Raw genomic sequence first — 14,042 nt, 5'->3', positions numbered from 1 at the left:
GAATCAGACAGATAGCTCCTATCATGTGGTAGTTAGCATTCATCTGTCACATTATCAATGGCCTGTCCTGGGTGAAACTGATTTTTGTGAATTTCACTTTTATAGTCTAGCACCACTACCCATAGATGGTAATATATTTGTCATTGGCTTCCTTTATGGAGTCTCTCCTGGGTGGGTTTTGACAAGGTGACTCTTCAACTTAACTACTGGCTAATGAAACATGATTTTGAAAAGTGTATCCACCTGGTGTTCTGATATGAATTTTCAAATATGTTAATTTACTAAAGCCTAAAGCTTCCCAGGTGGCGCTAGTGGTAAAGAACATGCCAGCCAGTGCAGGAGATCCAAGAGACACGGGTTCAGTCCCTGGGTGGGGAAGGTCCCCTGGAGAAGGAAATGGCAACCCACTCCAGTACTCTTGCCTGGAGAATCCCATGGACGGAGGAGCCTGGTGGGTACAGTCCGTGGGGTTGCAGAGTCGGACACGACAAAGCTTATGCACTTAGAGTACCGCAAAAGCTGGGCCACGTCCCCCCTCCCACCCAGAGTGTCTTTCCTGTTCTCCTGGGTGTTAGCCAAACAGAAGTTAATGTTTGACGCTGACAGAATACACGGCTGTGCGACAGAAAATGTATGTCTCATCCCCAGTTCCCTATGTATGTGTGCGTTCAGATAGGTCACTTAACTTTTTCATAACCTTCCTCCTCACCAGTGTGGAAATAAGGATCATGCCCTCTAGGGGGAGGCTTCATGGGTGGCACTAGTGGCAAAGAACCTGCCTGCCAATGCAGGAGACACAAGAGATGTAAGAACCTGCCTGCCAATGCAGGAGACTCAAGAGATGTGGGTTCGATCTCTGGGTCAGGAAGATCCCCTGCAGGAGGGCAAGGCAACCCACTCTGGCATTCTTGCCTGGAGAATCCCCATGGACAGAGGAGCCTGGCGGGCTTCAGTCCACAGAGTCACACAGTCAGACATGACTACAGTGACCTAGCATGTACGCCCTCTATGCATCTCTAAAGGCAGGAAGAGTAAATGACACGCAAGAGAGGACCGCCAGCCCTTCTGAACATGCGTATCAACATGGGGTACAGCTGAGCCTGGCTGTGGAACCCACCTCTTAGATGCCATAAGTCAGTACCTTTTGGTGCCAGGAATCTCAAATCCCCTCCTCTCCTAGAACACAGCCAAGAGGGAAGCATGTCTTCCTCCTTACAAGTACTGTGCTGGCCATAAAGATTTCTGCCCTCCAAGCTCTGCCTTCACTAGCATGGTATTTGGTGTGCAGTCACCTAATTGCTGTAGTTTTGAAACACCAGGAGGCCAGTGACTAGAATGTAGTGTCGTTGTGACCACAGGCTCCAGGCTTGGGTCTCCTCCTAAGCACTCAGCTCTTCAGCATCTGCATCCTATGAGGCTCTGAAAAATGTCCAGAAAAAAGCGCCCAGCCATCCATATTCACTGGCAAGCATGACACCAGGCATGCGGCCCGTTTGAATGGTATCGGGAAGGCATATGGAAAGTTTTTTTTTTTTCTTTTTTCCTCCAACAGGCTTTAGAACTTCAAAGGGATCATTTGTTTGATTATCATTATATCAGTCTATCACCCAACATCTTTGACCCCCTACAATTTGCCAGGCACTGTGCCTGGCTCTCGGAGGAATAAAAGGAAAGAAGACATAGCCCTCGCCTCCAAGGATTGAAACTCAACAGATATGACAAAATACCTAGCAAAATAATTACCTACAGCAGTCATGAATAGTGCTAATGATGGCTATTTTTGAAAATCTAAGAAAGGAGGATATGGGTCAAAATCATCAAGGATGTCTTCACAGGGAAGATGAGGTTGGAACAGAATCATCTTGGGGTCTGAATTTATTTTGAGAAGGGAATTAGGGAGCAATTGTATGAACAAAGCTTTTTCTGGGAATGTTCCTAGAAAAGTGGGCAATAAGAATGGCAATAAGATCGGCAAGATTAGTTAGGAAATTGTTGCTTAGTCATATATTTGACAGCATTCATTTTTATTTGCTATCAGTGAGGTATCATACTGGAAGCTGGATATCAAGCATTGAACAAACAGACCAAGTGTTTGTCCTCTTAGAGCTTACCCTTTAGAGAGGAAGCCAATGCATAGAGATGTCAATGCATAAACAGTAATTCTAAATGCATGGTCCTATGAAGGCAATATTCTTCTTTAGGAAGTTGAGGAACCTAACCTAGGTGCCCTGGAGATGACCACACCAAGAAGAGATACTTATTAAACTGAAAGTTGATGGAAGACAAGGATCCAACCACTGAAAGTGTTGAGCAGAAGCTCAATCCAAGTAAAGACAATAGAATACAAGAAGGCCAGAGGAAGGCAAGAGTGTGGCATATTACACATAAAAGGAGGACAGTGAAGCTGATTGCATGGGGTCTTAGTGATAACATTTTTTACTTACTTCTTATCATGGGTTATGTAGAATTCTTGACATCTTAATATCAGAGTGTTCATGTAATTGGTAATTAGCTTGTCAATGATGATTCTTACATATTTTTATAAATTAATTTGATAAGAAGTCGAGGCAATGAATACAGTCTTGATCATCCAGAATTTTAAAAAGAGTATTGTCAGTATACATTTATTTTCAAAAAAATTAGATGCTTTGGACATAGAAGAGTTGGAAACTTGATGGTATCAATATTTATGGGAATTATTAACTTTGAGTAATATAAATAAGATATTGATGAAGCAAAAAATAACTTTTAGTTCAAATTATAATGTACGCTTTCTGTGTAATAAGAGATACTAGTGCTAGTGATGTATTAATTCTTAAGATATTGAAAGATGATCATAATGTAGGTCAAATCTGCTATTATAATTGTGTTGTAATATGATACGATATGTGAAAATAGTAGTGATTATTACAGAATACAGTAAAATCCAGACTAGGCAAACATCTAAAGCAGTTTAGATGGCCAAGATCTTAAGCAGCTGACCTTAGGAATACAAAAGCAACATTTAAAAAATTGTGTGAGTGTACGTTGGTGTGGTGTGTATGTGTAAAGAGTTTCTTGACTCAACCTCAAATCTAAAAGTTAAAATCATGTCAATATTAATGTTTTGGAAGAATTAATCCAGAGCATTCTAATATATTAACACTCTCCAAATCATTTTGTATATATACTAAAGCTATTATTATAATGAAGAATTTTTAAAACTTTCAATGGATTCTTACCCTTTCATTCTTTTATTTGTGATGATAGTGCTTGGAGGTTAAGAAGTTATATGATAATAGTTGGACTTTATAGTCTACCTTTTATTTAAAATGTTGAAAACTGTCATGAATTAAACCTCTTACTGCCCCTGGGAACTCATAAAATGCACTCTTAATTCCTGCAGCACCTCCTGCCATGTTCTATGTTGGCCAGACATTTAGTTCTATTTTAAGTCCTATTTAAAATCCATTTATGTATAAAACAATTTAGATTCTCTGGGCATGTCTAAAATGCAAGCACTCTGGTACAAGATTGTGGAGCATTAATACCCTGCCAACTTGGGTCTTATTCAAATTATATTGAATCAGTTTGTGATTCTTTGATTCATTATCTATAGTTAGATTACCCCTATTTTTTAAAAATAGGAAGTCACATTTATTAGTATATGCATACATATAGAAAAATGAAGTGTAAACCTATGATAAGGTGCTCTAAATCTTGTAGTATCTGAAACTTTTAATGTTATACTTGCCATTTTTATTTGACTCCATATGGTTTATAACCATGAACACATTAAATGGACTCCATTGTGTCAAATGGTATTTTCAGTGTGGATAGGGGTGGAACTGTATGAGGACATTCTTTGGGAGGTGGGGCTGTTGTAGGGTTCTGTTTTATTTTGTTGACAGTAACACATGGTCCTGTGATTACCAGAATCTTTTTTGGTGATGTCATATGGGAAAGTTAGCATTTATTCTTCTTTAACATTTTACTAGATCTTTAGAGTGTTATAAAACAAGCATTTACTACTTAGTAGTTAAGCATTTCCTCTCTTTGTTTAATTAATGTATTGATCGGAACCAAATCTATAGGATCAAGCTTATTGAGACAGACTATCTGTGCCTCTTTCAAGAGATCGTTGCTACGCTCTGCTCCACACTTTTCAGTAAATAAAATATGGACAAAACTGCAACATACGGAGACTGAAGCATCCATTAAAGACTTTTGGCAATAGTACCTTAAAGATATTTCAAAAATAATTCCGCTTTATTACTTCTTCTGTGCCATTGCCTATAACGAGGGTTTTAAAAAGACCAAATACAACTCTCTGATTTCCATTTAATGGAAGAAGTAATAAAGTTTAATTGTATACTTGAGCACGGGGCGTCATTTCCAGTACATCTGATCAATAATTCATCGATTGCCTTTGGCTCAAAGCAATATTTGAAAGAAAATGCAACCAGTGGGAGCTTATCTAGCTGTAGCTTCATCATGTCTATTAATTATGCTTTTCCCGAATTTGGATCATTAGGCTACCAAAGTGACAGCAGACGGCGAGCAAACTGGACAGGATGCTGAGAGGACCAACACGCGGGCAGACTCCTTGGGGGACTTCATCAAGGACCTGGCCCGGGATGCAGAAGGTATCAGCAAAGGCATAGTTTAATCATTGTTTCTCCCAGTAGGAAAAGAAGGATCAATGAAGACTGGAATTTCTCTAGCAAGAGCTGGCCTTTCTAAATTTGAGGGTTGGGTTTTTAAAAAGTATTTTAATCAAGATATTCTAGGGCATTATCAGTTGAGAATCTATGGCTTTCAGTGTTCAATTTGTAACAACAGTCAGTGAATTAGGAGTTATGAGTGCAAACCAGCAATACATTGAATGCATTCCTTTGGGAACACTCTGATTCTTAAGGAATATTGTGATCAAATATGATTAAATCAGTTAATGGGCAACTTCTCTGCTCTCATGCTGTTTTTGTATTCAAAACTATTTAAAAGATTCTTGATTTTTTTTAAAAAAATTAATTTAATAATTCTGCTCAGTACCTTACAGCAGTACTTTAATTTCTCAAAATGACTTTAAAATTCTTGGTTCTGGTTTTTAATGAACATCTGTTGCTTGGAATTTGGATGTGCTGCCTTACCAGAAGCTGCACTGCATGTAGTTCACAATTCTCTAGGAGTTAGCTGTTGGCATCCACCAATCTGATTTGAGAATCAAAGTGGAAGCCATTGTGGGGCAAAGCCCAAATTAAGAAACTCAAAGAAAAGAAATAATGCAAAAAAAAAAAAAAAAAAGCCCTCAAAAAAAACAAAACAACAACAGTTCTTAAATATCTATTAATATATCATAAACATCCATGCATGTTGAGAAAAATAGGAAAAAAAAAAACAACTGAATTCCTCCACAATGTTAAACATTTTAGACGTTTTGCTTTCTAATATAGACAAATAAATCAGGACATGAGAACCTTCAAGGCTTTCAAGATCCTGACAAGTCTTTCTTAGGAGTCACAGCCAAGAAGAGGCAGGAACTTCCACTGACCCCCCACAGTAAGAAACTGCAGAGTTTTCATCTGAGGCGCCATCTCAGGGCAAATATGTCAGGATCTGGAACAGAAATTACTTGTACCAAAACGAGTTAACTCGTTAACGTGGTTTCTCCTCAGCTAGATGAAGTTGTTGTGGTTTCCTTGATTTCATTTTCCATTAACGTTGTTTTTATTTGCATGTGTTCCCCCTCCACCCCCCGCCAAAAAAAAAAAGAAAAGAAAAGAAAAACCTTTGCAGACAGAGCCAGTTCACTGTATCTGAATACCTGAAGATGTTAGTACTCTAGGAGCTTTCCCTTAGCTTCCATCTTATCTCAAGCATTAAGCAGCTTATTCTGGGATCTCATCTTCATTGTTTCAATCAAACATTGCTACGTAAGAATAAATCCTAACGATACATGTTTTCAATATACTCCAGTATCAGCACTGCCTACCTCTCTAGGCTGCGCCCTCCACCTCCCAGTTTGTGCGTAACACAGATACACCAGCAGGGGGCAGAGTGGAGACAGTATTTAACCCCGGCTCGGCTCACCGTCCAGTCTGTCAAAGAAAAGGGTTATGTATCATGCGAGATGTCTCCCAGTCCCTAAATTTGTCTGTCAGTCATATGCTCTTATTGTCTGTCCAAATGGTACACCTTTTCCTAATTCCTGTAACGCGCCATGTGGACAGCTGTGATCCTGTACCTGAGGACAGTGTGACCATTACTCTGTTCTTCCAACACGTCCTAATGAAGATGATAACAAAAATGATAATCACAGCTCTTTATAAAACAGAATCCAGCTGTTAAAACTTCATGAAAATTCAAATTTGTATATATCAGAGTTAAGCTAAATCATTTCTGTTTTATATATATATATATATATATATATATATATATATATATATTAAAACAGGCTTGGACATTTAGGGGATTTAAAAAAGAAGAAAACTCACTAAAAGCTTTAAGTGAGTTATATACAACATACCTATACCTTTTTTCCCTCTAGAAACCATAATAACAGTGGATGATCATCAGTATTTTTAGTTTTTATTAGTGGTAATAAATTGCTGTGGGAAAAGTGAATACTTCAGCCTGGCATTTGTCTATTTCAGTTTCCTTTTAGATAGATGAAATACTTTACTCATCCTATATTCCATTTTAAGTCTATATAGAAATCAAGTTCTGTTAATCTAAGGCATTCTTATCTCACACAGTTTTATAAAGTCTGCTTTGTGCTGACTTCTGGAGTCAATAAAATGAATAAACTACACTTTATTCCACACACTATTAGAATTAATGAGTGAAGGTATATAAAACCATTAGCATATGTCCTGATATATAATAGGACTTAAGAAATGCTGGACAGCCTTCTTTCCTGTTCCTCAGGTCACAACAGTATTAGCCATTCATGATAAATTTACCCGTTACAGGTTATTTTTCTCAGGTTCAGCATGAAAAATAGTTTTGTTTCTCCTGAGGAATTAATTTATTCAGTTTGTATGTTACGGGTACTGTATACCTCTTAAATACTCCTCTTTATCCTGATGCTTTGGCTACTAAGATGCTTAACACCAGATTCAGGACCCACTACACTGGATATTACAGCATGCCTTATGCCTTTCTGTCTAGTCACTCTTTGTCTGGTTTACATTAACATTTTTATCTTTGCCCCATCTCCTTTTATATTTATCTTGTTTTAAAGATATTTTAACCTAAATTCCCTTTGTAATAAGGTAGAAACGATAATGAAATTAAAAGATGTGTTTCTATTGCAAGTATTTTTAATACCATTGAAAATATACTGAAGTGATAGTGAATATCTTGGAATAATAGACTACATAACACATTTATCTTAAACGTAAAAGTACTCGTAAAAGTTCCAGATTCCATATATAGAAGTAATGGAGCAATGAGACATCTATAAAAATAATACTTGCTTTCTTAACATAGTCTCATTTTGCTAAAGCAGTATTTGTGTACCCTAATGATTTCTTCTGGTTGCTTGCACATTGCTTTAATTTAAAAGAAATTATATAATCCATATTTTCCTTTTCCCCATCATTCTTTGTGCACTACATTCTTCTCTGTAGAAATTTAACTTTGAGATTAGACTACAAGAGAAACAATGTGATTGTATTTCACATTCTGTGCTTCCTTGATAACACCTAGGACCAGGACCTAAATTCAATCAAATTTCCAAAAACATCTTTAAGCAAAACTCATTTATATGTTCATTTAATAATGAAAAAAATATACAGCCTTGTCAGGTTTAGAAAGGGGGAATTATCCATTTCACTTAAGGAAATAATGTGAATGCCAAGGATGTCAGTGGTTACTTACATGCTACAAGTGATTAAAATCAACTGTACATATAGGTGTGCACTCAGACCATATGACGGGGCTCTTTTATTGGTAGAGTGAAGTCTAGTACCATCTTTCTTGAAATCTAAAAATAGGAACCTTCTAACATTTAATCACCCAACATTTTGGCATGACTCCCACATAGTCTGCTGGTCCAAGGTGCCTTCTAATCAATAGTCCGTGGTCACCATGATTCCTTAAAAATTACATGTCCAAGGTGATGTCTTACTAATCACAATGGTAGAATCTTGAGAAGGTTCTTTGTCATATATCAAGGGATGACTATGAAGCAGACAGCCAGAAAGAGGCACCCTCATTAACTTCAAGGAATAGCTCCTGAAGCAATAATTTCTACCACAGGGCTAAGAATGGCCATATTTGTTCTTTAAGACACCTGATTCAGATTGTTCCATAGATTTCAAACTATGACTATCAGAAATGGCAGGTTGATTGCAGCAACTTTTTAACCAAAGACATTTATCATTAAAAAAGAATTAGAAAGGGTAGAAGTAGAGACTGAAACTGTTTCTTCCATCAACCCCAGATACTCAAACTCTAGGTGCATCAAAATCCTGGAGGGCTGGTTAAAACAGTCAGTGTCGGACCACACCCTAGAACTTTTGACTCAATAGATCTGTGATGGGACCTGAGAATCTGCATTTCTAATGGTCCCAGGTGATGGATCTGATGTTGTTCACTTGAGGACCACATTTGAGAGCCACAGCACTAACCCACATCACACTCCTGCTGCTGGTCTGTGTGGCCGAAGTATGTGCAGTTGTTTCAGGTCTGTCCATAGCATCTTGGAACAACTCTGACCAGTGTTAATCAGAAAAGTTTCTCCAAGAATAGAAAAGAGATTTGAAAATTCTTTAGATCTTAAAGAGGTCTTAGGATACAGTCTTGAATAGGTAGAAAATGGTCTCTTGGTCAGCCCATAGTCTTTATTCTGGGGATTGTCTTTGGGACTATTATAGACAAAAGGGCTCAGCAGACCAAAGAGTTTAAAAAAAAAAAATCTGTCTTCAATTTGCTAAATTAATGCTCCATAGAACACACTTAGAACACACTTCAGAAAAAGTTGGTCTAAAACTAAGGTAGTACTGTGTACATGTTTCAGTGCACCAATTTTTCAAACTTTTATTTGACAGCAAATTCTTTCTTCAAATGAAATCTTGCCCAGAACATCAACCTATAAAATAGATTCTTGGCAGAATAGACATCAGTTGTAGAATACCTGAAGTGCCTGGAGAATCCTAAGATTCCAAAGAGCACAGTTTGAAATCCCTTTTAGTGCATAATAAACACAGATTCACAGGAAGGCTGTTATTGCTGAAAGGTATCTTTGAGCCCTGGTGTATATATAATACCTGTCCCAAGGCTGGGGCTCCTTCCCTCATTCCTTTGCACGAATCAACACAGAACTGTGCGGAAGTGCAAGGGCAGTTTCATTTTCAGAGATCTCATCACAGATAGTGTTTCTTACTCAGGGTTTTAAAATTGCAACTGATTGTGTCTTATCAGCAATGCAGACTTTGTATTTTCAGCTTCCAAGAATTAATGCTACATGTCTCATTTTTCACTCTTACCTGGAGAGAGTTTAAGCCCCTTAAAAAGTAGAAACACTATGTTTTAATTACTGTGTCCCCCTAAAAGCAACATAATATAGAGAAATATGCCACATTTCCTTGTTTCTTATGGATTGGTGTAGCAACTGCCTCTGTTTCTCAGCAGGAAGACCCATGACAAACAGCGGTTCTCTTGGAGATGGTTGAGAAGAGCAGATGCTGGCTGCCACTTTTACATGCAGCATTTTGTTTGCTAATTTGCAAAATTTGTTTTACCCCCTGCAGCTGTAAATGAAAAAGCTATAAAACTAAATGAAACTCTAGGAACTGAAGACAAGCCCTTTGAGAGAAATTTGCAAGAGCTTCAGAATGAGGTTGATCAGATGATGACAGAACTGAGGAGGAAAAATCTAGACACACAAAAGGAAGTTGCTGAAGATGAGTTGGTGTGAGTAGAAGCTCTATTATTTTTTTCATTTGATAAACTGAACTTTCCAAATTGTTGGTTCGAGTTTTCTAAATTTTCCATCACACATATCAGTAGGAGATACTTTTTATGCTCTTTGTTTTTCATCTACTTAGTTATAATTTATCTTGCTCTAAAATGGATCAAAGGCATGTTTATTCCTATATATAAATAATTAAGTAAATTATCTATTTTTTTGGTGCTGTCCCTTCTGCAATTGGGCTTTCCAGGTGGCACTAGTGGTAAAGAACCCACCTGCCAATGCAGGAGACAGAAGAAATGTGGGTTTGATCCCTATGTCGAAAAGGTCCACTGGAGAAGGGAATGGCAACACACTCCAGTATTTTACCCGGAGATCCCATGAACATGTAGCCTGGTGGGCTACCGTAGTCCATAGGGTCACAGAATCAGACAACACTGCAGTGACTGAGGATGCACACTCCTTCGATTAGGCTCCTGGGCTTGCTTTATTAATTTCCTGTATTAGGGGCTTTAAAACTGTTGTTTTTGTTTTAGTGAAAATATTTTTGGATAAATAAATTTATGAATCTAGCAAGTCATCCTGTACATTTTGTCATCTTGGGAAATATTGAATAGAAGAACTGTCAGATAATACATACTAATACTATGAAATAAAGGTTGGGGATTTGAGGTTATGAATAATGATAGTGATTTTACTAATGCCGATGAATGCCAATGGTTGTATACTCAATAAAAAGTACATTTTTACATTTACAGTAAACTACAATGTGATGGTATTATTAATAATCAAATAATATCTACTAAACTAGCAACATTAGCAACACCTGAAAACTTGTTAGAAAAGCAAATTATCCAACCCCATCCTCAGTTCAGTTCAGTTCAGTCGCTCAGTTGTATCCGACTCTTTGCGACCTCGTGAATCGCAGCACGCCAGGCCTCCCTGTCCATCACCAACTCCCGGAGTTTACTCAAACTTCTGCCCATCGAGTCGGTGATGCCATCCAGCCATCTCATCCTCTGTCATCCCCTTCTCCTCCTAACCCCATCCTAGACCTACTCAATTAGAAACTTTTGGGATGGGGCCCAGTAATCTGTTTGACAAGTGCTTCAGGGGATTATCATGCCTGCTAGTTTGAGAACTACTCTTTTTCAAGTATTTAGCCTTTCTTAAAGGGCTCAAACAGTATCACTTTAGAAAAACCATTAAGTTGAATCCAGGATACTCCTAGAACTCAGTTCAAAGGAAAAGAAAAGTAGCTCAAAATTATACTAGCGTGTCAACAGCGTGGCATTGTATTGTTTCTAACCAAACATATCAATATTCACATCTTGTATTCAAAGTAACAGAAAATATCTCATGGTTAATCATATTTTATTTTTGGTATATAATATACACGACAAAACTGACCATCAGCCAGATTTTGAGAATAGCTTGAGTTCCTTTGCAAGTGAAAATGTCGTTATTAATAAATGTACAATGTGTGATTTTTTTGTTCTTTAATTCTAAATGTTCTTGCCACTTTTCAGCTATCAGTTTTCAGCTTGGTTTAGCACACAGTCTGCTTTAAATATTGTCATGTTTTTCCATACTTCTAGTGTTAATATCTCTTTGTAACACTGTTTAATACCAACCAACTCTGAGGCAGTGAGGGCTTATTGTCTCTTGTTGGGATGGGGTCTTTATAGAGCTGCAGAAAGCCTTCTGAAGAAAGTGAAGAAGTTGTTTGGAGAGCCCCGGGGGAAAAACGAAGAGATGGAGAAGGATCTCCGGGAGAAATTGGCAGACTATAAAAGCAAGGTTGATGATGCTTGGGACCTACTAAGAGAAGCCACAGATAAAATCAGAGAAGCTAATCTCTTATCTGCAGAAAACCAGAAAAACATGTCTGCTTTGGAGGTGAGTCCTAGAGTTCTTTCATCTGAATCTGGGAGTGTGGTGTAGGGGTCTGAACGTGGCCAGGTAAGTCAGTGGATGCAAGTTGATACATGTTTATGAGATCATGTTTGACAGCTCTGAAAGAGGACTTCTAAGAAGCAGGACAGAGAATGATCCTTCTTTTGTTTTTTAAATTAATCATCACTGCCCATATAATCAAGTAAAATTTAGATAACTTAAACTATTTAAAAATTTTAAGAACAGTGTGACACAGTGGAATGAGATCTTTGTTGGAAGTCAGGGGTGCTTGGTCTTAATAACTGTGCCACTAACTAGAATACAAGCCTGAGCAAGTCAAAGTCCCAAAGCACCAGTCTCTCAACCAGAGAGTGAGTGCATTATGCTAGAGTATATCTAGGGTTTCTTCAAATATTACTACCTTGATTTTACAACCCACCCAACCTAATGCATGAGCCATGCTTCAGACATGGGCTGCCATAAATCACAAGAGTGTCAAGAATTTTCTAATAGAAAGTGTAGTGAAAGTAAAAGTGTTAGTCATTCAGTTGTGTCTGAGTGACACAACTTTGCGACCCCTATGGACTGTAGCCCACCAGGCTCCTCTGTCCAAGGAATTCTCCAGGCAAGAATACTGGGGTGGGTAGCCATTCCTTTCTCCAGGGGATCTTCCTGACCCAGAGATCGAACCCAGGTCTCTGGCATTGCAGGAACATTTTTTATCCTGTGAGCCACAATGAAATCTGAACATAAAAGAAACAGCTAAGAGACCAGAACTTGGGAACATTTAGATTCTCTTCTTCTTTGCAACATGTTCTATGAAAATGATACTTTACAATCAGTTCAAGTCTGAGTTCTTTTCTCTCCTTTTCCTCAGCCAAGAGATAGTTCTCTCCTCATGTCAATGTATGGCAAGAACCATCACAACATTGTCCAATTAAAATAAATTAATTTTTAAAAAAGAAATGATAGGCAGTTTCTGCCTTTTTTAGAGCACTAATGAAGCTGGATTCATTCCAGCTTCAGATCCTTCCAGTCATTCCTTCCTCTCTCCCTCCCTTCCTTCCTTCCTTCTTCCCTTCCTTTTTTTGCTCATTCCTCTCCTTCTTTCTCTATCACTTCCCAAGAGTGAATTCAGTACTTATGCTGACACAAACCTCTGTGTGTGTGTGTGTGTGTGTGTGTGTGTGTGTACGCGCGCTAAGTCACTTCAGTTGTGTCCTACTGTGTGTGATCCTATGGACTGTAGCCCGCCAGGCTCCTCTGTCCATGGGATTCTCCAGGTAAGGATACTGGAGTAGGTTGCCATTTCCCTCTCCAGGGGATCTTCCTGACCCAGGGGTCGAACCCACGTCTCTTATGTCTCCTGCATTGGCAGGAGGGTTCTTTGCCACTAGCACCACCTGGGAAGTGCAGACCTGTACTTGGCATTTAAAAAAATAACTTCCTCGCCAGAAACAAACTTACAGTTGCTCTTTTCAAAATATTTGACCCCAATTGATCTGAAGACAGTGGCAGACCATTTTCTCTTCTAACATAAAATTTTACCTTCAACTCTGAGTACTCTGTGGCATTTGTTATGCTCTCAAAACTGTTTGTGGAATGACAGTTGAATAAAGAAAAAAGTCTGCATTTTTTATCTATTCATTTTTCTCCATTTTCCTTTGGATTAAGAAGTAACAGGATGAATTAATTTTTAAAAGAATTTTTTTTTCTGGGTCCCTCTCCTGGGACTTAGCCTTGTCATTTTGATGGAGGATTGAGAAGACTCACTGATGTATCTAATCTTAACCAATTTGGAGTCTACTGACATGCTGGCAGTATTAAAGAAAAAGCACCGTCTTGTTAGGCAGGTTTCGGGGCCGCCTTTCTATCACAGGCTTCTGCATGCTTCATCTTTCGCAGTGACACAGCAGTGATGTAACTTACTCGGAGGTACACCGCTCCATTTTATGGCAACAGTTTAAGAAATTAAAATTACCTATGTGGAAAGTATAATAAGCATTTGGGAAGTATTTCAAGAAGAGTTATAGTGACACAGTAAATGGTGCTTTTAGCTATTCCTTCATTTTAGTGATGTTTAAAACCAAGAGCCATCATTCTTGGGTACCTCTGGAGATGCCTGGAGCTTATGCAGTCAGTATTTAAGTGTAAGTGGTCCTTTTTGTATTTTCATTTTATATGCCATGCTTAACTAAAGGCTTGTTTAAAACTTACTAGAGTAAATACATAAAGTGACTAAATTAATATG

General features: G+C 38.1%; 1 protein-coding gene across 2 annotated transcripts in view; it reads left to right on the top strand.

The window, feature by feature from the left end:
• LAMA2 (laminin subunit alpha 2) overlaps positions 1 to 14,042 on the top strand; it is a 677,031-nt gene that overhangs the window by 519,883 nt on the left and 143,106 nt on the right. For both annotated transcript variants that reach the window (XM_070461486.1, XM_070461485.1), the window contains exons 35-37: positions 4,514 to 4,625; positions 9,735 to 9,897; positions 11,584 to 11,794. In XM_070461486.1, coding sequence (XP_070317587.1) covers positions 4,514 to 4,625; positions 9,735 to 9,897; positions 11,584 to 11,794 — 486 coding nt within the window. The remainder of the gene's footprint in view (positions 1 to 4,513; positions 4,626 to 9,734; positions 9,898 to 11,583; positions 11,795 to 14,042) is intronic.

The sequence above is a fragment of the Odocoileus virginianus genome, chromosome 34 (genome assembly GCF_023699985.2).
Source record: "Odocoileus virginianus isolate 20LAN1187 ecotype Illinois chromosome 34, Ovbor_1.2, whole genome shotgun sequence".
Classification (NCBI taxonomy): domain Eukaryota; kingdom Metazoa; phylum Chordata; class Mammalia; order Artiodactyla; family Cervidae; genus Odocoileus; species Odocoileus virginianus.
This window is presented reverse-complemented; position numbering and strand designations above follow the sequence as displayed.